General features: G+C 48.9%; 1 protein-coding gene across 1 annotated transcript in view; it reads left to right on the top strand.

The window, feature by feature from the left end:
• Nucleotides 1-2845: 2845 nt before the first annotated feature.
• Nucleotides 2846-25103, top strand: part of EFNB3 (ephrin B3) — a 49502-nt gene continuing 27244 nt past the window's right edge. The window contains exon 1 of the mRNA XM_054995186.1: nt 2846-3564. Coding sequence (XP_054851161.1) covers nt 3446-3564 — 119 coding nt within the window. The 5' untranslated portion in view covers nt 2846-3445. The remainder of the gene's footprint in view (nt 3565-25103) is intronic.

Here is a 25103-nt window from a genome sequence, read left to right as displayed (position 1 = left end):
CCCACCGACCTGGTCTTATAATAATATAATAATAATATTTGATTTATATGCCGCCCTTCAGGACAACTTAATGCCCACTCAGAGCGGTTTACAAAGTATGTCATTATTATCCCCATAACAACAAACACCCTGTGAGGTGGGTGGGGCTGAGAGAGCTCCTAGAAGCTGTGACTGAGCCAAGGTCACCCAGCTGGCTTCAAGTGGAGGAGCGGGGAATCAAACCCGGCTCTCCAGATTAGAGTCCTGCGCTCTTAACCACTACACCAAACTGGCTCTCTTGTGCATTTTATTCAAGGGCTGGACTAGGCTTTCTAGGATCATGCCAGAGAAACATAATCTGAGGTTGCGTATGCTTTGTGTCCTGTGAGCCTGTCTTTCTTTCTAAGCATGTCTCTAGTTCTCGTGTCTGCAAAGATACTCTGCAAAGAGCGTGGCCGCCACCGAGAGCGTCTTGCAAGCAAGTGGTCTGAGCAGCAGTACTTACTGTGGCCCTTCCTGGTGTTCAAAATGAGTTCCAGGGTTGCATCTTGTTCAACTGTCCTCTCCCCCCACCCCACCGGCTGTTTTTCTTAGGGGGGGCTACCCCCCATAAGCACAGTTGGCTAGAGGGTCGCAGGGGGCAATACTGGCAGGAGGTTTCTTGGCACACCTCCCCTCTCCAGGAGATTCTCCAGTGCCACCTCTTCTGCACAGGTTCCCGTGTGCCACGCCCATGTCTACCGGCCAGGGCCTGCGTGCCTGCCCCAGTGGGGGTTTCTGCCACCCTCGGACTCTGTGCAAATCTTTGAGCTGACATTTCTCATGTGTTTCTCTCCCGCTTGTTTTTGTAAGGGACGAGTGCAGTCGGCCCTGGCTCAGAGGCCATGTGTGTTCCTCTCTGGATTCTTAGGCATTGTCCTTTTCGCTCAGGATTCCTTGCCGCGAGTAGAAAACGTCTGGATATTCTGTGAATGAAGTAATATCCATTAACTCTCCTAGTTTAATGCTGTTGATGCAGCTAATGGCCTGAGATTGATTTGATTTCTCCGTCTCTCTCTCTCTCTCTCTCTCTCTCTCTCTCTGTTTAGTCCAATATGAACAGCATTCGTAATATCCCGTGGCAGTGTCCGTTGCACCTGCAAAAAAGCTGGCTTGCTTTCTGTTTGCAGAGCATGTGGAGCTGCGGGCAAAAGGGGTGCGGGTCTTCAAAGGCTTGAGGTCTCAGGCGAGCCTTTCGGGGTCTCTGCAAGCCCTACACTGAGGCCCCCCTCCCCATTTCCCCGTTACTATCAATGAGGGGATGCATGGGCTGCCGTGCAGGAGAGAAAGCGCTCTGCGGCAGATAATCAGGAACACTCTCTCTTTTTAAGTAATTTGCTTGGCCCAGAGCAGAGCGGTGCCTCTGCCTGAATCCAGACCTTACAGCCCAAGCAGTTGGCTGGGTTTGGGGCTTCTTTTAAGGGGAGTTTAGAAACTTTTATCTTCTATAATAGTAAAGAGTCCAGTAGCGCCTTTAAGACTAACCAACTTTATAGCAGCATAAGCTTTCGAGAACCACAGCTCTCTTTGTCAGACACATCTAACACAGCTAACTCCTCTGGATCTTTTAACTTATGTCTGTGAGAAAAAAAGAATCGTGTTTTTTAGAGCATGATGTTAGAGCAACAACAGTTTAGCCCTTGAGTCTCTCGGGGCTCTGTTTTCTCAGCAGGGCACTCCTGACACCTCAAAAACTTGCCTTCTCCTCTTGTTATTGAATCAAGTCTCATTGATATAAAAGTGTGCCAGCTTTTGAGTAGCACAGCTCTCTTCCTCTGAAGAGTTCTGCAGACCTCAAAGGCCTGCACACTCCTCCACCTACCAACATTCATCAGCACAACTGAAATGCAATTCTGACTACTGCGTATCTGACCCGGATGGTGTTCTGTCCATAATCTAAAGCAGCTTTAATATGCACAGTGCTGGATTGCTCCTGAACCAGGTTATGGCCGACACCTTCTGCCATTATCAACCAGGACTCCTGCATTGTGAATGGCTGTGGACAGGCAGAAATCCCAAAGGTGCAGCTTCCTCTTGGCAGAGATGGCGAGGGCTTGTTCTACTGAACTTTGGCTTCTCAGGCAGCCCTTAAGAGGAACTGGAGCTTTGCTAGGAAGAAAGCAAGCGACTTTGGGCCACATCCTCTTTAGGGCTAACAGGGAAAGAGAAACCTCCAAAGCATCTCAAACCAGACTCGCCCCTGCCCCAAGCTGTCACCTTGGGGGGGGGGGACTTCCTGCGACTCTGACACAGGGATGGGTGGCCCACTTGGTCCTATTAATGACGGGGGGGGGGCTCAGTGGGCCAGCACTCTTCCCCTAGAGGTGAGCAGGAAGTCAGTGGAAGGGGCCACTGGGGGTCTCTCTGGCTCCCTTCCCATTGAGCAGCCCCATAGGTTGCTTCTTGCACAGAACTCCCCCCCCCGACCGGGTGAACTTCCCAATGGCTCCTGCCCACTGGGGTCTGCCCTAGGGATGCCCCCCTGAAGCAGCCGCTCCCCAAATCCCACCAGTTTCGCCGGCCGCCTGCCTCCTCTCCCTTCCTTCTATAAATAATTGTGCTGACTCCACGGGAAACCATCTCGGCCATTTATCTACCTCTGCTCATTGCACCTGGGGGGGGGGGGCGGGAGAGCCACGTTTGCTTTCGCTCCCCCCCCCCCGGCTTGCTGGCCCCTCTCTCCGCCGGCGCCTGCTGGGAGCCTGGGCAGGGGCTCCTCGGGCCGGGCCCCCGGGCGGCTGCGCGCTCCGCTCCGGCGTCCGTATCTTCTTTCATCTGCTGGCTCCGCTCCCCGCGCGCGGCGGGCGCCTCTCCTCTCCGGTCTTTCGCGCTCGCCGCTCCGCCTCTCCTCCCTCTTCCTCGCCTCCAAAGTCGCCCCTCCGGGTTGCCATTCTTTCGCCTGCCGCGCCGGAGTTCTTCGTTGCTCGGCGTCGCGGGGCGGCGGGCCAGCCCCACAGCCGCAGCCCAGCCCGCCCAGGCGCCCCCGCGCCCGCCCGCCCGCCCCAGGGAGCCGGGCCGCGGCGGAGGACACTTCTCCCGGGCGCGGCGGGAGGCGCCCCGGGCCGGGGCCGCCCCCCTCGCCCGCCCTGCCCCGCCCCGCCCGCCCGCCCGAGAGCCGCGGAGATGCGGCGCGGCGCCCCCCGGCCGGCCCCGCTGCCGCTGCCGCTCCGCCTCCGGGGCTCTGCGCGCCGGGCAAACTTGGCCGCTCGAGCCAGCGGCTGCTCCCCAGCCCGGGAGCTGTGAAACTTTGCTGACCGCCGGCCTCGCTCGCTCGCTCGCTCGCTCGCGCCCGCCGCCGCCGCCGCCCCGGCGCGGGAGTCGCTGCTCCGTGGCTGCTCCGTGGCTGCTCCGTGGCATCCGCCTGCGCGCCTGTCGGGGGAGGACAACAAAGGAGCGCGCCGGAGTCGCGGCGGCCCGGCCGGCAGCCATGGCCCCGGGCAGCGCCTGGCTGGGATTTTACGCGGGGCTGCTCTTCTCCTGGCTGGAGCTCTGGTTCGTCGAGGGCCTCAGCCTGGAGCCCATCTACTGGAACACCTCCAACAAAAAGTGAGTCCGACCGGCGCGCGGGGCCGGCAGGGAGCGCGGCTGGACGCGCGGACGGAGGGACGGTCCCCCGCCTGCCCTGCCTGCCTGCCTGCCTGCCTGCGGGGTGGGGGCGGCGGGCGGCGGGGAGAGGACTGGCGCGGCAGGAGCGGCGCGTCCGCTGAGGGGCAAGGCCGGCTCGGGGGCATCTCGCGGAGAGCGACTCCTGGCAGCGCTGCGCTGCGCTTTGGCGGCGGCGGCGGCGGCCGGATTCAAGGGAAGCCGCCCAGAAAGAAACTCTGGAACTGGCCAGAAGTCGAGCTTAGCGCCAAGTGCTACAATTTCATACGTTGCCTTGCCTTGCCTCTTTTTTTTTTTTGGACAAACTTTTGAGATCTGCTTTGGAGAAATTGGAAGGGGCGGAGAGGTGGGGGAAAGTGGACGGAAAGTTGATTCTTGGGTTTGCAGTTTAAAAAAAAAACAACAGAAGGCAATAGTGTCGATCATTGTGAATCCTGTCCCCCCACCCGCCCGCCCCTATTCCCCTGGAGAAGCCGTGACACCCGGGAGGGAGTCCATAGGTGATTCTACAAGGGAAAGCAGGCACGCCTTTGAACGCGGGCAGATTGATCTCCGTGCTGGTGTGTAAAAGAGCTACTCTGACACCTAAAAGTTGGTCGCGGAGCATTCTCCTCTACACATTTTGTTGAAAGTGACCCTCTGGAATTCAGTGGAATTCCCAAATATGGAAAATAAGCTATCCTGATGGGATTTTACTCTCAGTTTAGTGTGTGTGTGTGTGCAAGTGTTGGTAATAAAGACCACGGCCAATGAGTCTGGACGTTAAGCATGACACATCTATGCACTCTCTGTGTGTATTTTCAGGGCCTTTTTCAAACTAGCTACTAGAAAAGATCTATCCACTTGTTAATTGTTTGCTAAAATATATATTGCGTGTCAGGGCTGTAATTTCCTCTTCTTGTCTCTGGTGGGTCTGTGCAGATTGCACTCTGAAATTCTCCATGGCTCCCGTGACTTTATATCTTTGGGTGTTTCCTTCGCTCTTACTTATTTGCCTCATTTATAGTCTGCCTTCTTCACTGGGACTCAAGGCGGATTACACAGTCGCTGTAATCAACAAGATGGGATATCCAGTCCGCGATGCAATTGAGTTTGGAGTGGAGAAGCCTGTAAGCAACCAGAAACCTGAATCATTTCTGCCCTCCCCCCTTCCACTTTTGTATATGTGGATTATGGTTTTTTTTAACGTGCAGACCTTTTAGAGTATACCCCAGTGGGAAGTTCTCCTATGCAAGCTGCTTTTTTAATGGAAGGGAGCCGTGGAAGTAACTTCTTCGATGTTCTTTTCTTAAATTGTGCGTGCACACACACACACAGCCATTTTTCCAGATCAGAGCTTTAGTAGGTCAAACTAAGAATGGTTTTTCGGCCTTTCCTTTAACTGGAGCTTTCATGCCGGCCCATTTCCCCTGGTGGTGCTGGAGGTAGTCTAGAGACGGGATGACCACGTCCAATCCTCTTCCTTACACAGTCTCTCTCTCTCTCTCTCTCTCTCTCTCTCTCTCTCTCTCTCTCTCTCTCTCTCTCTCTCTCTCTCTCTCATACACACACACACACACACACCACGCACAGCTCTGCTCCAACCCAGAAATGACTCCATCTGTTAACAATTGTGGCTAAACCCCCAATAACTTCTGAAATCTAAGTCCGCCATACACATTTCTTGAAAGGCGGGGCAGTGTGGGGGGAGAGGAGGCTGGACTGGGATGATGTATTTGGGAGCTGGGATCCAGGATTACAATTTTTTTAGGTAGCTCTGGGGAAAGGTTGGTAGCTTTGGTGGAGGGGGGCACGGTGGTAGTTGTTTGTCAGAAAATGTAGCACATAAAAACTGTGATTCATAAGTGCCACAATTTCTGCTCTGTCGCCATGTGAGAGAACGCTTCCTAGCAACAGAAATATATATTAGAGCTTAATAGGTCTATTTGCCTAAATCATGGTGTATGTGAAAGAGAGAGTGTTTTTTCCTCTTTTCTTACCTTCCCTCCCTCGCTCCCTCCCTTCACCTTAACAATCTCCTCAAACTGCAGGGAGGGGAAAGATAATATTTCCAAACACTTCCTCCCCCACACCTTGACTATGTAGAATATAATAGAAACAGAGCGACAGGCGTTCCCAATTAATAATTTTTCGGATTAATTTGGTTTCAAAGTGAGACCCTGAGGAGATTGTGCCTTCTGGCCGAGCCCCCATCCTTTGCTCTCTTTGCATGGTGTGGGAGACAGTAATGGGGGGGGTGGCGGCCGTGGGGTGCAGTCCATCAGGAAGTTCTGTGGCGCGCACACCCCTGAAATGTGAGTGGGGAGATGTGAATGTGTGTTCCTCATACATTTCAGTGTGTGTGTGTGTGTGTGGGGTGTGTGTGTAAGTACCAGAGAGCTTCCTGCCGGACTGTGCCCCTCAAAGATTATTTTGCACAAACCTTTCTTGAATCTGCCACCTCATCGCTTTCCAGCGGTTGCTTTTTGTGGGGTGTGTGTGTGTTATGTTGAAATCTCATCTTGTGTGCAAAGTTGGAATGAGTGGGGGAAGAGGACCAGATTTTGGTTTGTCAGTTTGGAGGAGGGGATGGGTCAGATGAAGGGTGCAGAAACCTTACTGGTGGGTCGGCAAAAAAGGTCGGGTAGCTGCTCCCCCCCCCACTCCATTGTTGCATAGTCTAGGAGCTTTGCTTCTGCAGAATCACCTTGGATTGTTTAAAACCAAGCAACCGGAGGAGGCTCTTTCCTGGAAAAGTTATTTCCAGAGAGAACACACACAGAGCAACGCTTCTCAATGTTCTGCCCAACTCAGCAGAGGACGGATGGTTTGAACGAGAGAGGGAATGTCAATTTATCTTGCTGTTGTAGGCTCCCTTCACTTCTCTTTCTCTTTGGCATTAACTCACCCCGGCCTCCCTGAAGACAAGTTTGGAGAGAGACGCAACTTGCGGAATTTGACATGGGTTGTGTTCATCTTTTGTGGCATCTGGTGGTTGGGGAGTGAAGCTGCCAGCTCTCGCTTCGCCGTTTGATGTCAACTGGAGGGCCCATGTTGGGGGGAGCATGCAGGTTTGGGTTGGGGGGGGGTCTTTCCTCCACAAAGAAATAGGGTTGCAACCTTGAATTAGTACATTTGAGAGCTAAAAATAACTTCGAAGGACTCTTGTGGGACCATAAAGGCTAACAGGTTTATTGTGGCGGAATCTTTTGTGGGCTGGAGCCCTTCTGGAATTGAAAATATTTAGGTGATTCATCTGAGAGGGCAAATTTTAACTGTGGGACTGTGTCTAACTTAGCAAGGAATGAAGATCTTTTAAAGGCAGCCTTCCTTCTGAATCCAAACTATGGGATGCTCTTCCTGTGAGCCCGGATGCAATCCAGAAGCTATTCTTTATTAATCTGTGGGTTAAACTTAAATTGTAAATTTGCGGGCATTCCCTTCCATCTCGCAGCAAGGCCCCCATCTTGAGGTTTTTGTAACCCTCGCCTTTGTGTAAAGGCAGTCGGTTCATTAGTTGCTCTGTTGGTTCAAAGGCAGGTGCTTCACTGGCTGCCTCCTCTAGAAGCTGAAGTGCCTTCCCACATTAAAGCCTGCTCCTCTTTCATCTTGAGGTCCAGAATGGCTGAGATGGGAGGAGAAAAAATATTTCCCCTTCAATGGCGACGTAGCAGAAATCACGGGCGTGCGTGATGATGGGTGAACTCTGTGCGAAATGTTTCAAAGTGCAGTTTTCCTGATCTATTGCCGATCCTTTCCTGTGCTTTTCAGCCAAAAGGGAGCTTTACATTTTTATCGTCACAGCAATCTGGCTAGAAACGTTATCCCGAGAGAACCCAAGGCCAGGACAAGGATGTCAGCCTATTCTCTCCAAGCACAAACCCTCTCTGTCTGTGACCGATCTTGTAGACTTGCAAAAATGCAGAAACCCCTATATCCATGGGCACATGTGACCCCTTTTTCACATACGTGCTCAAGGCTTTTTTTTCTGGGAAAAGAGGTGGTGGAACTCAGTGGGATGCCAGCACAGGGGGCAACTCCTGGCGGGAGGTGGTGCCCCTGGTACCGCATGCGCATGTGCAAAGTGTGCGCACGCTCCCAGGACTGCACAATGATGTCACTTTGGGTCAGCTGGAAGAAGGGGGGAGTTTTTAACAGTTCAAATTGCCCTCGGCAAAAAATGGTGACGTGGCTAGTGGCCCCGCCCCCTGATCTCCAGACAGAGGTGAGTTTAGATTGCCCTCCGTGCTGCATGGTGTGGAGGGCAATCTCAACTCCCCTCTGTCTGGAGATCAGGGGGCGGGGCCACCAGCCATGTGACCATTTTCAAGAGGTGCCGGAACTCTGTCCCACCGCATTCCATCTGAAAAAAAGCCCTGTACATGTTTCTCTGTGTACACGTGACATATGCCCTCCGGGAAGGCAGCATGTACACACAGCAAAAGAGAAGCGCATGTGATCACTAGTTATGACAAATTGTCATATGGTGTGTATTTGCCGTTTCCTGTGTATTCCGTCACCACTGAGAGATCTTCAAATGCTGGCCGCCCCCCAGCACACACCTGCCCGCACACAAGATTTTAATTCAGTTTGGAAAAACTCCCTTTATTTTGTACTCTGCAATTAACAAGAAGCTGAAATCTACACTTCACCCTGAAGCATGAACGAGCAGGAAAAATACGCACCCCCTTTAGGTATTCCATAGGTCCAAAGGAGTTAGCTGTGTGAGTCTGTAGCCGCAAAATAGTAAAGAGTCCAGTAGCTACTGGACTCTTTACTATTTTAGATATTCCAGAAATGGATATGGAGGCCAAATCCCAAGTCCAGACTAGTTTGCCAGAATGTGGTTTCTTCAGACCCAGAGTTGTGTTGGGGTTGAGGTCGTGGTTTGATAGCTTTCCCAGAAGCACATCTGACAACCAGACCACATCTAAATCACTCCCAAAATATGACCAGATTGTTTCAGACAAAACTCACATCCTGAGAACTAGTCGTTTTTGTGTTTTGTAGGTATGTTTTAAAAGCAAGCATCTAGTCCTTATGACCACAGAAAAGTTGAGAAGCGTTTGGGCTACTGAATTCTTTGAAGCTGGAGGGCAGCCCTGGGAAGGAACTGTCGGCATCGCCCGTTTAGCATCTCATCTAACTCCCCTCCACACACACACAATTAACCAAAATATAATCAAAGCATTTAAAATAAATGAGGAGGTGCAAATTTATGCCAGCCACAGAATCCAGTTCTTCAGAGTACAGAACTTTGCTCTGAAAATTGCCAAGTGTAGGTTGAGTTGCGAGCCCCCTTCTCATATGCAGTCTCAGGACCTAGCCTAACCTGGAAGTTCTGTTTGGGACTTTGATTTTTAAAAAAATTAATATCCAAACAGATTAAATTAAATCCTGGAGGGGTTTTTTTTTGCCATCTTCTGGGCATGGAGCAGGGGTCAGTGAGGGTGGGGTGGGGAGGCAGTTGGGAATTTCCTGCATCGGGAAATAGTAAAAGAGTCCAATAGCACCTTTAAGACTAACCAACATTACTGTAGTATAAGCTTTCGAGAACCACAGCTCTCTTTTTCAGATGCATCATCAGAGACAGCTGTGATTCTCGAAAGCTTATGCTACAATAAAGTTGGGTGCTATTGGACTCTTTTACTATTTTGCAACTACAGACTAACGGCTAACTCCTCTACACGGGAAGGGGGTTGGACTAGATGACTCTAGAGGTTCTTTCCGACCCTATGATTCTACGCTTCCAAGTGCAGGCCTGCGATCCAGAGAACTGAGTTTAAAATCCCTGGGAGCTCCAGACACAGAATTCAGCCTGTCTTTTTGGCACTGAGTGGTGAAAGTCTATTCAGTCTTGTGTTAGAACTCCTGCGGCATTCCACAGGATCCCTAAGCTCTGGGCTGTAAAGACTGGCCAGAGCATGGTATGATTTCATCCTCCCAGCACCATTTGGGTTGGGTGAAGGGGCCTCTTCCTGTCTTACCTTAAGCCCAATCTACCTGTTCTATGTGGAAGATTCATGCCTGGAAATTCCATCATGCCCGCAAAGCAGCTGCAGGTGCCCTAAATTGGATCAGGTTAGAGATGTGGGGGGAGGGAGGGGGCAGGTTAACTCTTTCCCACCCATACTGCTTCCCTGATTGCCGCCAGCCCTCTGTATCTGCTATTAGCCAGATCTCCTGCAATGTGCACTCTGGGCTCATCTTCACATGCAAACACACTTGGAAATTATTCTTTCTTCCTGATGGGTGCGGATACTTCATCCATTTGTAATGACAGGAGTTCCCGGGTCTTTTGCACAGCAATTGGTACCCCGTTCTCTGGAGTATCTTCTGTTGGCTCCAGTGGGAGACTTGGAGCAAATCTTTCCCGCAAGGCCCCCCTCAGAACGGTCATTTGGGTGCTAGCTGCGAATATGCTGTTAGAGGGCTCTAGCTTCTTTCTCAGGGTTCCTTGTAGAGAAGGACTGCGTAGTGAAGCGGCTTAAAACCACAGACACTGCCTGGAGTCCCGGACAAGAAAGCCCATTACGTTTGTCAAACCTGGCGGATGATATAACCTTTCATGGGCAACTTGTTCTAGTTGGAAAAGGGTGCGGGGGCATTGGGAGGGTTTCAGTTTTTGAAATGCACGGAATTATTTCTGGATATTTGTCCTGTTAGTCCTGGAGTGCCGTTCAGTCAGTATGGAGCCGGGTGAGATCCCACGGACAAATGATGGGAGGCCTCTCTTCAAGCCATGCCATAAACCTGTGTGGGGCCTTGGGCAAGCTGTGCGCGCGCGCTCTCTCTCACTGCCTCAGTTTCCCTACCAGGAATATATGCAACATGCATCTCAGGACTCTTGTGAGCCAGTTGTAGTCAAGTTCATAAAGTTGCCCTGTGCTGAGAACCTGAGGTAACATCTACTGCACCCGACCCTGGCAGTGAAGTCCTAAGCAGAGTTACTCCAGTCTAAGCCCAGTGGTCTTAGACTGGAGTAACTCTGCTTAGGAGTTCACTGTGAATGTAGGAAGAACCAGACTGGAGAGCTGCCTACAGGTCTTTGTCATTATGACTTTCTCTTTTACACTAGATCAAGAGCTCTGAATAGCTAGGAAGCTTACACTCCCCACCTCCAACCTGAAGGTGATCTAATACAAGCCATTATCTTAACCTGTTTGAGGCCAGCAGGTAACAGAAATGCAGACCAGCAGACACATATGCATTTTGGCTCCTTGCAAAGTATCATCTTCCTTGGATACTTGTGGCGTTCCTTAGCAAGCATGCCATGCTGTTTAAGGTGTTGTCGCGCTGATAATCCTGCATCTAGAATTTTTTTCTTTGGATCCCCCTGCCCGCCCCATTCTAGTTCCTTTTTCTGATATGCATAAATCCCAACATCTTAAGCACCAGAGTTGTTCTTTGAGTAATTGTAGTGTCTGTTTAGTTTTTTTCAAAAGGTGAGGGCGGGGCCGCAAGGTCTTGTTTTCTAGAATTGAAGAGCCACCTGTGTTGAGAACTCACTTGACTTTTTGGCACATGAGAACCTCTGGCCCTGGAGGTCCTTGGTTTTCCCTCCTCCGTGCTTGAGGTAGACTGTAATTTGCGCTGATCATAGCCTTCGATTCTTCTGTTCTGCAACTGAATCTCATAGAGGTGATCTGAGCTCGAGAGAGTCAGTCCCGGTGTGTGTGGTTGAGGTGGGTCAGGCTGGACGCCCTTTGCTGTCTTTCTCAGACCTATAATTGTTCGAGACTGTAATCTTCCTTGGGAGGCTACAGAGAAGCAGCATCGTATTCAGACAGCTTTAAATTCTAGTGATTTTATCTCCCTTCCTTTGGAGAAACTGTCTTTGTGGGTTGGTTTTTCCTAACACTTTGAAAAATCCAGAATTTTCTGCTGTAGGTGTTCCCTAAATTTTCCCTCTACCCAAACTCACATGGAGCCAAACTCACATGGAGCCAAACAAGACAAAATACATGTGTAGAGCACGTGATTGCACTTACATGTGTTTCTCTGTTATGTTCCTGTTCACTTGCACACCTCAGGCACACGGGAGTCGATCCCGTGTACGCTCTGGCGTAACAATATTTATGAAGCACTTTCATAGTGTTCCAAGCACTTTACAAACATTACTGCGTTGTAACATCTGCGCTGTAGGTGACTATCATGGGATTGGATCCAAACAACCTTTTCCAGTGACAGAATGAATCTTTCCACCTTCCCACTGATCTCTGTGAAATACTGCTTCTGGGCGGATAGGGGACCCTGAGAAACGGCATTCAGAGGATCTGCAGTGTGAAGGGGAAATCAATGGAAACTGCCAATTTAGTCTGGAGCCCACCCCCATAACCTTGTTTTGTAGGGGATATCTGTGTGTCTGTTTGCTCGCAGAAGAGGACTCAGAGTGAGTCAGGGTAGTAAGCCAAAGTCCATTTAATGAATTTATTCTCCCCTCTTGGAATGAATAACATTCTGGTTTGTTGGATTTTTTCCCTCTCTGTTACTCATATCTGATCTACAGCTGTCTCAGGTTTTGTCTTCCTAGTATTGATTTAAAAAAAAATCAAATAATATGTTAAATGAGTATACAAGTAGACAGGGCCACAATAGCAATCATATATTTCCATTATCGTGTGTAAGCAAACTTTGTGTATGACAGTCTGACACTTTTAATATTCGAGCAGTTATTATAAAAAGTCACAAACGTAGTCTTTTTCCAAAAGTCAAAAGCATTTTACCCAGCATTTTCCAGACTTCAGATAAAACAATTCTTAAAAAAGGTTCTTAAAATGATTCTTTAAAAAAGGGCATATCTTCACATTCAATAACATCATAAAAGAATTAATATATAGCATTATCCAAAACATGCATCTGAACTCAGTGCCTATGGCTGACTCATGGGATATATGATGTAACAGTCAATAGTGTCTCAGGGCATGTGTAAAGTATCTTTTCTTCACTACCAAACAGTTTTATCCTGTTTTCACGTGTGCAAGATCCAGGCTTTCAAGATTACTGGGTATAACATAAACCTCAATGCCTTTCTCTTAGAGAAATTTAAACTCTGGTTGTCATCCTTCAAAAAACACCCAAAGTGTTTCAATTTTTTTACACTCTTCTACATGTTCAGTTATTTTCTTTCTCTTTCAATCCCTCGGGCTACTGTGATGAATAAGATATTTTAAAATTAAAGTGATGTGTTTTCTCTCTGGAGCAATCAAGCAAAACTGGTTTTGCCTTCTAGTTTTTTAAAAAAATCAATCTTACAAATTTCAGCACGGAATCAAATGCTTTTTTGGCCCTGACACATTGCTGTTTACGTAGCAAAAGTTTTCTCACAGGCCTTGATGTGCCTTTCTGAAGGTTGCATCGTTGTAGGCGTCACAAACCCTTTTTTGTTTTCCTATTTCAACATTTGTTAATCAGAGTTACGACATTTGGGGAGAGGTCCTGACGTCCCTATGTTACTGAATGGAATCGCCTGTCAGAATTCCTGGGTGGGTGGTCCAAAACGCTTTGAGCCCAGCCTTGAGAGAAATTATGCACGTTTACAGGGGGACAGACACACCGCTGCTCTGTTGAGCACGTTCTTGGACGTTTGTCAGCGGACCTCAAGGTTTACTCAGTGAACCAGAATGATTAATCGACTAACGTTTTAATCAGAGGATGAAATTTGCCTCCAATCAGCCTATTAACTAATCGATTCAAAGCCAGATAGTAAATTGATTTAAAAAAAAAAAAAGCTTGAGTTGGTCGACAGCCTTCATTTTCAGAACAGAAGGCGTCATTGGGATACAGGTAGTTAACCAGGCCTGAAATAGAGAGCTGTTGTCCTGGAGAGCAGCTAGAGATCACAGGAGCCCTAGCCTCCGTTTTGGGTCTCTTTCAAATAGCGAACAGAGCCCAGGACAGTTTGCTACGTGGAGCAGAAAACTTCCCTACGTTCTCCCAGAAAGATCGCCAGCAGGAGTTGCCTTGAAAACGACAGGGGATGAGCAAGATCATGGTGTTGGACTAGAGCTCTCTGCCTGCCCGCCCGTTCTGCAGCTCTTGATGACATCCCAAATCCCCTTTGCCAGCGCTCGCTGCCTCCGTTTGCTTCCCTGCAAGGCCACTTCTGCTTTCCCTCCCACCCTCCCTAGAGGGGACGAGTCCACCATGTTGCCACCGGGCAACTGTTTCCGGCCTCTATTGCCCTTGAAGCTTAAAAGGTTGTCTTATAGCCAGAGCCAAGCGGACTCCATGAGTCCTAGAGGACTAATTCCCAGGATCTTTTCAGCCTTTCCATTGGCAAATGTACTAAATTATCCCCTGTTCCTCATATACACCAGGGTGGTTAAAGGGTCAAATTAGGACTGAGGCACGGGTTCAAATCTCCACTTGGCTCTGAAGCACACTGGATGACCGTGGTCTAGTCATGCTTCTTAAGCCTAGCCTACCTCGCAAGGTTGTTAAGAGGATCAAATGGAGGCGAGGAGAACATGTGTGCTGCCCTGAGTTGCCTTAGAGGAAGGGTGATATAAAAATGTCAGATGTGTCACCTCTAGACATCTAAGCTTTGTTCTGCTCCCTTTGATTCTTTCCAATTTCTTCACAAGGAAGCCTGACTGTATATCAGGGGTTTGCTGGCAGGTGCAAGCCACTTGCAGAAGGGCTGGAAACTTTGGAAAAGCAGGATTCTCTTCTTGCAAATCACCAGGATTTTCAGCGTAGGTAACTTTTCCATAAGGGCTTGCAAGCAGCTACTATCTTCATCCACGAATCTTCAGGGTCTTCACTGCTCCTGCATATTTGCCTTGCGCCTGCTGTTCACAAGTGAATTTCCCTCCCTGCTGTGTTCAGCTCTATGGTACCTGGCTCAGTAAGTGGGTAGCAGCCACTCAGTGCAGGTCGGAGAAGTGGAGCTAGCACAAAGAAGCTCATCCAACAGTTGCATTTCTGAATAAACTATTTCATTTTTTAAAAACTGAACTTTCCCCTAAAGAAGAGCTTTTTAAAGTGCCTAACACGTCAAGATCTATGGTGGTAATGGTGGTTGGAGGGCTGATAATGCGCTTCAGGTGGTGCGCATCTGCTCACAGGTGCCACAGAAAGCACATGAAAATTGACATGTGACCGTAAATCCCCCTTCCTGTGCAGCTCTGAGCTGATTTTAAAATCTGGTTTCCTGCCCATTTAAAACCGCATTACGTTCACTCACCTCTTGTGCTTAACTAACTACAGAGAAGCTACAAGACTCTCTCAGGGACTCTTGTGAAAAGCTCTCTGGATGCTGTAGTTGTGTTCCACAATGCAGTTGTGGCTTATGGAGATCATATTTTCGTCTCCATCACGACTTCTAACTCCAGACCCTGTGGAAATTGCAATGGCCATAAATCATCATGTTCTACAAAGGGTTTTTATGCATGTGTTTGTGTGTGTGGATAAGGAGAGATTTTTCTTTTTTCTTGTTGTTGTTTTTTAATGTGAGTGATTATATGTCCTTTTCTACTCCACGTTAATACGGAAATATCTGCTGAGGTGCCCAGTAAATCTAAGCTTTCCCTTTTATTAAAATCGACAGTTTGGTACCCTGGAGCCAGGAAGGGCTCAGCTGTCTTTGCAGTGGCGTCTCTAAAGAATTCTCTGCTTACAACGTTGAAATTCCTGATAAAATTAAGGTAGCAAATAATTTAACGCCCCTAATCAAACTCCGCAAAGATGGTGCTGGTGTGACCTTCGCTTTCACGTGCTGCCAAGCCAAAGGAAGAACCCTGCTTCTCCCCCGCCACCTCCATTATAAGGCCAGCTCAAGGCATTTGGGTGCCTGGAGAACTTCCAAAGGGTTCCCGTCCCCTCCTGTTAATTAACATGAACCGGTGCTGTGGGCACAGTTATGCTCTTCTGATCGGTTCAGTGGGGCTTGTGCAGCGGGAGAACTTGTTTGCTCGATTGCATCTCATCTTTAGTGGGAGGGGTGGGTTTTGTTTTTTTTAATCACAGGGTTCTACTAGACAAGAAGGTGGGAGACCCAGGCCCAGATCTCCCATGACTTTCTTGAAGCTGGAAAACCAACTTTATTGTAGCATAAGCTTTCGAGAACCACAGCTCTCTTCGTCAGATGCATCTGACGATGCATCTGACGAAGAAAGCGGTGGTTCTCGAAAGCTTATGCCACAATAAAGTCAGTCTTAAAGGTGCTACTGGACTCTTTACTGTTTTGCAACTACAGACTAACACGCCTAACTCCTCTGGATGTAAGCCTGTACAGTTTCCCATTCTCAAGTTCCTGCTCCCCCATCTTCTGTTTGCCCTGTTAAAAATCTCAGCTCAAACCACTTCCCTGACACTGTTTGGATTGTCCCTTCAGCTTCTTGGAAGCTCTGAAAACGAACTGGGAGATCCCGCCATGCCATCTCCTCCGGCTTGGCCCTTAGGCACCCAATGTCCTAAATAGAGAGTAAAGCAGGTACTCCCAAACTTAGCTTATGGAATTCATTTCCCTGACATTTGGTGATCTCTACTTCAGACTGCTTTTTAGAAGGATTAAACTATCCTGGCTGCCTCCATCAGGGCTAGCTTGTGAGCTTCTAGAAGCATCTGGCTGGACAGCGAAGTAAACACGAGTGTAGGACGATGCAGGCCTTTGGGGTTAAGGAAGGAAAATTTTCTCCCGAGTCAAATTAGGCAATCAGTAATGCCCTAAGCATCACTGTTTTTATTTGTGAGATTTCTACGAGCAACCACCAAAAATATGCATCGCTCCTCCAAAAAACACAATTTACATAAAATTACAAAACGAACACGATACAATCGTATCAATCAGAACCAGCAGCTAGAGCTTCGCTTAAAAGCTGGAATATATTTATCTTAACATTTGTTGGAAAAAGGATTAACAAAACTCATCCGCCTGATCCAGCCAAAGCGAAATTTAACTGGGTGCATCTCCACTCTTCTTGATTCCCGGGGCCTGGCCGAAGCCGTTTTTCTTGCCTCAGAGGAAGGGAAGGGAAGGGAAAGGGCACCAAATTGTATCTATTTTCATGAACCCTCGCAAATAGCAGGGCTCAAATTAAGCTCTCGAAAAACAAGGTTTCCACTGCCCGCTCTGCTGGGGGTTCGCCAAGCAAGCTAAATTACCAGTCTCCTCCCCCCACTTTGATTTTGGGGGGCCAAATCATCCCAGCATTGTGTCCAATCGGTCAATCATCCCCTATTGTGTAGGAAGAATGAGAAAAATGGGGCCCTTATTTGTACCATTAACCCCCCCAGCTTTTCATCGGTTCTCTCTCGTTCTGTCTCTCTGCTCTCCCTCCTCCCAACCTTTGTGTGATTCAAGAGCCCCTTGGAAACTGAAGCGGGAAGGGGGCTGGTGAAGTGCCCATCTTGTCACCTGTGCACCATGCGTCTTGCACGAGAGCAGAGACCCGACTGCCGATCGATTCTCCTGAACCACTTAAAAATCAGGCCCCTCTTGTTAAATCAACAGGCAACTGTTCGGGTGACGAGTAATTTGCCACGCTAATCTATATGGGCTGGTGCAAGTTTCAGCAACAGATCCGGGGATACAGCAGTGAAACGTACAGCTGGCAGGCCACGTTTTTATAAAGTAGGGTGGAAAACGTGTAGGTGTTTGAGGTAGAGAACATCTTTTAGCCATACACCGTATCCCTGGTCACAACCTACAGTGAACACACGTGCAGTCCATGAACAATACGCACTTGGTTTTTCTTTGTATAGGCATTGAGTAATTCTCATGTTATGTTCAGCTAGAGCTGCCAACTTCAGGTTGGATCATTCCTTGAGATTTGGGGATGGAGACTGGGGGGAAAGGGAGGAACTTCAACAGAGCATAATGCCATTGAGTCCTTCCTCTGGAGCAGCCATTTTCTCCAAGGGAACTGATCTCTGTTGGGAAATAAGTTGTAATTCTGGGAGCGCTCCAGGCCTCACCTGGAGAGTGGCAACCCTAAGTTCAACACATGTGCCCCCAGAATGTTATTTAAACCCCATGTTTATCCAAAATAGTGAAGAGTCCAGATGACCTTGATGATGCACCTGACGAAGAGAGCTGTGGTTCTCGAAAGCTTATGCTACAATAATGTTGGTTAGTCTTAACGGTGCTACTGGACTTTTTACTATTTTGCAACTACAGACTAACGTGGTTAACTCCTCTCGATCTATATGACCATGTTTATCCATGTACTAGTCTCTGGTGTCATTTATAAGTAAGCTTGTATTGGTTCTTTCTTAGAAACAGGTGAACTCACATATACACCCAGTGTACATGTGGTCAGTGTTACTTGTGAACAGGGTGATTGTGTCACGTGGTTGTTGCTTATATGGAGTTCAGAAACAGATTTTCAGTGAAAGACTCCATACTTGCTGATGGCCTTTACAGCTGAATGATAGATACAGGGGAAATTTAAAAACCAAGGAGATGTTAATGAAAATGGCTTTGAGTTGCAAGGTTTCATGTACAGCTGTCCTCTGCCATGCATCTTGCTCAGTTTAGTAATTTATTTATTTATTTTATTCGATTTATATTCTGCCCTCCCCGCATCAGCAGGCTCGCCATAATGGTATGGTATCATTTATGAAACATCATCTGTTCTGCATCCACAATGCCCAATTTTCTTAAAATATAGAGTTGGGACTAGCTGTGAATATTGCTGTTAATTTAGTGGCCTATTACTGCAAAATTGTTGCAAAAATGCCATCAACTCTGGGTGTAAAGTCTTCTTGCTTAGAGCCGGCATTATTAGCAGGGTCAGGCAGCAGATAAGGGCACAACAAAATGGCAGCCCTTTGTTGATTTGTCATGAGTATGTTTTTTCAGTTATAAAGACAAACTTTTGGAAATTTTTTTTGCTCACTGGGCCACCAAATATAGTGCACCAAGGGAAAGGGGATGCAACGTGCCTCTTTGAGATCAGGGAGGCTGGCCTTCTCAAGGTAGGCTACAGCCAGCCGTCCTGAGGTAATTTTTGCTGACAAGCAGACAGAGAAAGCTGGAAATGCTCTTCTTAATTAGGTCATGAACAATTTGGAACAGTTTGGTGTGAAAAATGTTATGCGAGAGTTTACATTTCAGAGGGAGAGATGAATGCAGCCGTTGCCAGCCTGCATGTGCTGCTCCCCGCACCCCTCCGCAAGGCATGTATACAATATGCGGCCAAAATAAAAATCCCCCCCTTTTTTTCCCTTGCTGCCCAAGATTTCTAGCTTTCAGAGTTGGCATCCCTGGGCTAAAGCCAAACAAGATGAGATGGTGGAGCTAAATTGGCCCAGATCTGCCTCGAGACATTTTAGGTCACAAGGGGCGCCTTTCCTTCTAGAGTTGCCGAGTCTGGGAGTTTGACCTGAAATTTCAGGATTTCTAGACTTCTTCTTTCATGGGGCTCGATGAGGGCCTGTCATGTGATCAAAGAAATCATAGCTCTTGATTAATCGCTTGATTAAATCTGCATAAATTTGCATGTGAGAAAAATCATTTTAAAGACGGAAGAACCACCCTGCCTTTGTGTTCCAGCGATGCATACCTGTGGCATTTTGAAATAGGACTTCCTTCTCAAATGAGAAAGAGGAGCGCCTCTTTGAAAAAGGTGCTTGCCCTCAACAATGTCCAAAGTACTTGTTTTTAGAAATAGTGGACATTATTTTTAAAAAGCTACTGGCTGATTTATCAGGCACACGGCAACTATTTTTAACCAATTACTAACCGCAATTTTTACAAAATCTTGAGATGAGAACTAAGGGCTAACCTACATTCTGCTTGGGTGGATGACAGCCTGTAGAAATTATGTATTAATTTGATTCCGATCCCCCCCCCCCGCTTTACTCTCAGGAGCTTCAGGCAGCAGGTATGGTCCTTCCCTCCTTTGTGGAACCCTCACAACAATCCCGTGAGGTAGGTCAGAATGCCTGACGCAAAATCGCCCAGGAAACTTTGTGGCAGAAAAAGGGTCTCCCGGATCCAAATCTGACACTCCAGCCACTTAATTGGCTATTTGTTCTCTTCCCCCATCCATCATGCTCCAGTAGGGTAGCCAACCTCCAGGTAGGACCTGGAGATCTCCTGGAATATGGCCATTCCCACACATCTTACCTGCCTGCGGAACATTGCATGAACGACCCGGAAGACAGCGCCTTCTCACACAAAACTCCCGGATAACGGCGTCTTCCGGGCACAATTTCACATGAGAAGATGCTGTCTTCCAGGTGTGGAGATGGCCATAGTTGAGCTCCTGTCTGCAGAAATCAGTTTCCCTCGAGAAAATGGCTGATGTGGACAGTAGACTCTGCATTATACCCTACTGAGGTCCCTCCTCTCCCCAAACCCTGTCCTTCCCAGGCTCCACCCTCAAATCTCCAAGAATTTCCCGTCCTGCAGTTGACAACCCTAGCCCCTGGCTCATGCAGCTCCTTCCCAGCTCCTCCATCTCTTATCTCCCCTGTTCCCCGCCCCCATCCCCGTCTTGGGACTGAAGACACTCAGGTAGCTCTCAGTTACTCATAAAACCTGCAGGGAAGTTGCCGTGTGAAAGCCTAGTTAAAATGAATGGAAGTTACATTTACAGAGGTGCACAGCCAACTCACACAACGTTCATGGCAGAAAGTCCTGAAGCTCAAGAGAGAGGGATTTCAGAACTATTAGGTGGTGGTGGGCTTTTTAAAATCCTGGTTCAGAGTCTCTCTACACGAGTCAAGTGTAGGGAGACACTATGTTAATGGGAAGAGTAGTTTTAAAAGACAGAGCCGGCAGAGATTGCTTCTCAGAGGGTTTGTTAATTTCATTTTCTCCTTCCCAAAGGAGCTGTCAATTTCACCTCCCCTTGGGAGAGGTGAAGATGAAATTAACAAACCCTCTGAGGAGCCATCTCCATCAGATCTTTTTAAACTACACTTCCCAGCTAACATTGTGTCTCCCTACACGTGAACATCCTCGTGTAAGATGTCTTGTGTAGCAAGACTCTAAGGCTCAACCTGGTTTAGTTCCTGCCCCGTCCTAATCCCTCCTCCCTTCCCTTCTTGCATGGCACAGTAAAACTGGAGATGGAAGGAAACTCTTGCAAATTGCCTCGGGCTCATTAGGCAACCTGTAAAGTTTTAATAAATGAGGAAAGGTGACTCTTCGGTCTTGCCGTGCTGGTTGGCAGAGGGCGGGAGGGGCGGAGGAGGGCATGAGCCCTAACATAAAACCAGGGCTGTGCCTGTCACAAATAAACTTCAGTTTGTTGTGCTGTATGTATTCAGCCTAAACTGCATGAAGCCCTGAGCTACTGTGGGGGAATTTGACAGAAGCCACAAAACTGTGATTGGGAGTGGTTATTCCAGGAACAAATCAGTGATAAGTTACCGGTAGTGCCCCAATAACAAGATTGTTGATGAGTCTTTGTTTTTCCCCTGTGGAGCAAATAGCAACAGAGTGGGAGGGGTGGGTGGGATTTGCATTGGGAAACCAGTTCAGGGGAAGGGTTCACCCCTCCCTCCTCAGTCATGCAGCCTTTATCTGCATCCCCCTCTCTGCTCTCTGCTTTGGGGTCGTGATGGTGGTGTATGACTCTTCCACCATTCGTCTAGTTTGACCCTCAGTTAACGGCAGAACGGAATGCAGGGAGGATGGGGTAAGACTGCCAATGGGAATAACCAACCTTCTTTCTTACGCCAGCCTCTGAATTCGGATTACAGATTTGAAATGGTCCATTTATTTCCACTCTAAAATGCATCAGTCCGTCCCCCCCCCCACTATCTTAAATGGACAGGTGGTGACCCAGCAACCAATAATTTGCTGGAAGAATCGATACGGATCTGTGTGCTCAGGTACTTCAGATGTCAGCCATCTCAGTAAATGTATTTATAAAGGGGGGTGGGTGGGAATTACCTTGGCTAAGGAGGGGAGGGGAGGGACTATAGATGCAAGGTTAATATATGCCAATGCTCAAAAACATTTCTTCACCCTGGAACTTGCCAGAGTTTGAATAGTTTAGATCTCAGAGTATGAAGGAAACACTTATTCACTCCAGAGAGAAATATATTTGATGCCCAATGCACCATCCTCTTATAAATTAACATTTCAATAGATGAACACAAATTACAATAGTAAAGAGTCCAGTAGCACCATTAAGACTAACCAACTTTATTGTAGCATAAGCTTTCGAGAGCTACAGCTCTCTTCGCTAGATGCATCTGATGAAGAGAGCTGTGGTTCTTGAAAACTTATGCTACAATAAAGTTGGTTAGGCTACTGGACTCTTTTCAATTTCCCCCCAAAGCAGAGTTTTGTGTCTCTCCCTTCCCTCCCCATGAGACAGTTCAACCCAGCAGACATGAACTTTAGCATTCCGGAGAGCATTCTTCTCTCTGTTATCTTTTAGATATTTTGTAGTCAGATGGATTTTGCCCTCATCCTTCTTTGCCTGTCAGTTCTGTGCTTGCGGTGCAATTTGTGGGGGCAAGGTCCCTATTTCTGGCAAGTACCGTCAAGGCCTCCTGGGGTTCGGGTTTTAGAGTCAGTTCTTGCCCTCACTGCTCAGAGTTTACCAAACTGACTCATGGGACGGAGGCCCCCTGGCTTTGTTCCCTGGGGTGGGAAGAAAGCATCCAAGCAGAGTTTGGGAACTTACGGCACATCTGGCCTGCAGGAGTTTTTCGGCTGGCCCTCCAGCTGCTTCACAGTGAGCAGGGAGCACCAGCCCATTGGACTACAGCACCGGCGAGCAGGCCGTTGTTCTTGAAAAATGGTTCCAGCCCAAAAGCCCTTAAAAGAAGCAGAGCCACACTGGGATGGAGTTGGTTGCCCCCTCTTCCTATTTCCAGGGCCAGCAGTGCTGGAAACAGGAAGAGATGGTGTCCAACATGGAGACTCCAAAGTAACCCTCAGCTGAAAACCTCAGAAACTCCTGTGACTGGGTCTCTGTCTCCTTCATCCGTAGCCAGCTTGGCTTCTTTGGAAGTCCCGGCTTTCTCAGAACTGACCTTTGTAGGGCAGCCATCTCATGCCTCCCTGGCGGCTGCCTCTGAGCTTCTGAATGCAACCCTTCTCTCTTGGGCCCGTCCGTAACGCTGTGCAGTTCCAACCCCTTTGGATCCTTGGCTTGAGCGGAGCCAATGAAGAAGCAGGCAGATTCCAAACAGTCCCCTAAAACACAATTTACAATACAGTTAAGAACAACACAAGCAGCCGGTTAGGAATGGGTTTAAACTTCCCAGGCAATCATTTCCCCGTGCAATGAAAGCAGACAGCAGTGGGCCTCAGTAGATTTTCCTCCCCACCCATCTCTGGTGAATGGCCCACCAGCCACTGCCTGGAAAGGGTTTGCCTGCTGCCTAGAGCAAAACCCATCCATAACCTTTTTGCACAGTAACCACAACCAACACATTGTGTGTACATGTGTGTATGTGTGTATGCACACATTCCATACTTCCATTTCTGTACTGAATAAGTGTGATCTTTAGTAACAGGTTCCAGTTTTAGAACTGGGCATCCTAGTAATACCCACCCACCCTCGCCCTGTTCTTTTCTTTTTAAAAGCAAGTTTCTAGCTCTTATAACTGTGGATGGTGTGGGCAATTTAGGGTTGCCAAGATCTCCCAGAATTACAACAGATCTTCAGGCTCCAGAAATCAGATCTCCAGGAGGAAATGGCTGCTTTGGAGGGTGGACTATATGGTCTTATGTCCACAGCGTTCCCTTCCCAAACCCTGCCTTCTCCAAACTTCACTCCGCAAATCGCCAGGAATTTCCCAACCTATAGCTGGCAAACCTGACAGTGCTGGGTGGAATGGCAGAAGGTTTGGGTGGGGCAGAATTGCCAGGGGGCTCGAGGAAGTCGGGCTCCAGTGTACTTTCTGCATAAGCTCTTTGTCCCGTCCCATGATTACTGGGAACAGACTATACTGTCTCAAATTATGCAGAGCTGCTTAATTGACATAATAAACACACGGGCTGCAGAATGCAGCTCTGGGTGAAGATTCCGGATATGACGGGGAGCGGTTCGGCTGCCCTGACATCATGCATGGATGGAAGCCAAACTCTTGCCCAAGCCTTTCACAGCAGAATGGCGGCAACTGGAAGCCCTTGGGCCAAATCAGGTCTTTAGCAAGTGATTGGGGGCAAAGGAACTTGCTAGCTGGCTGGTCAGGGCGGTGCAGGCCTAGCCTCCTTTCTCAAAGCAGGCCTTTGATTGCTGGCCAGGCCAGGAGAGCTGCTTCTGGAAGGACAGCTGGGAGGTTGTCGAGGAGTTTGGCTTCTGATTGGCGCCTGGTGACCTTCCCTCTCAGCAGCGCTCACATCTTTCCTGCCCTGGCCAGGCACAACAACGGCTCTTTCTTCTCTCCCAGCCTCCTGCCAGTATCTCTGCATTTTGCAAAGGGTTATCATCACGTCCACGCCCCTGAGATCCTTTGCGGCTGCTCTCAAGACGAGGCATGCCCACCTCCCCCAACCCTGCTTCCGAAAGCCCTTCATCATCCCTTTAACCTCTTAAGGGCTTAAAACCACACATCAAGCCGAGAGGGTGTGCATCGGGGATGCCACCCAGGCTGCCTCCATCCACCCCCACGTGGGAAGGGGCCGTATGCTTGGAAGAAGCGCCACCTTGGCGGTCTGGGCCCTGACTCACCTCTGCCCCTTGGACTCCGCCCTGATTACTGTCCCTGACCTCCCCTTCCACCTTGCCCAAGCCCTCCAGCCAGAGCGGACTGGGATGTTAGGTGCCGGAGGAAGAACAGGCACAATCAGCATGGCCCTCCAGCGTAGGGTTGCCAGGTCCAGGTTGGGAAATACCTGGAGATTTGGAGAGGGCGGGGTTTGTGGAGGGGAGGGGCCTCAGAATGGTATAATGCCGTAGAGTCCACCCTCCAAAGCAGCCATTTTCTCCAGGGGAACTGATCTCTGGCACCTGGAGATCAGTTGTAAATCTGAGAGATCTCCAGGCACCACCTGGAGGCTGGCAACCTTAGGGAGGAGCTGCTTGTCATTCAAAGTGGTGCACACAAGCTTGTGCCTGGTGGATTGTGCCCGTGAAAGGTCAGATCTGCCAGGCGTCCTCCCTGCCGCCTTCAATGGCACCTCACATCCACGGCCCGGGGCCTTGCCTCATAAGAAAGCTGCCATGTTGGAGTGGGAAACCTGCCAAGATTATTGGGTGGGGGGGGGACAGGGATTGAAACCAAGCGGAGCAGGCAGGCTTGTCTGATTCCAGGCACACCCATATATGCGGGGCCAAATGTAGCCTATGGAGAGCTTAGTGGGAGCCCGGGAGAGGCAGCCCAGATTTGGGAGGCAGTGGCGGAAGGAATCTGTAGATCTGGGCAGCCTGAAGAACTGGGAATGGGGTGGCGGGGTGGGGGTGGGGCCTGAGATTTAGAAGCAACTTTGGAGGGCTCTGAATGTGTGCGTGCGTGCGTGTGTGCACAGGAGGCCAGGCCTGCAAGGCTTGGTCACACCTAGGCCTGGCGCATCTGTCTTTTCCATCTGAAAGCTCCCTGGAATAAGGGAACACCGCGAAGAAATGCAGGGAATGTGGCCTCAG

Source organism: Eublepharis macularius, chromosome 12 (genome assembly GCF_028583425.1).
Source record: "Eublepharis macularius isolate TG4126 chromosome 12, MPM_Emac_v1.0, whole genome shotgun sequence".
Classification (NCBI taxonomy): domain Eukaryota; kingdom Metazoa; phylum Chordata; class Lepidosauria; order Squamata; family Eublepharidae; genus Eublepharis; species Eublepharis macularius.
This window is presented reverse-complemented; position numbering and strand designations above follow the sequence as displayed.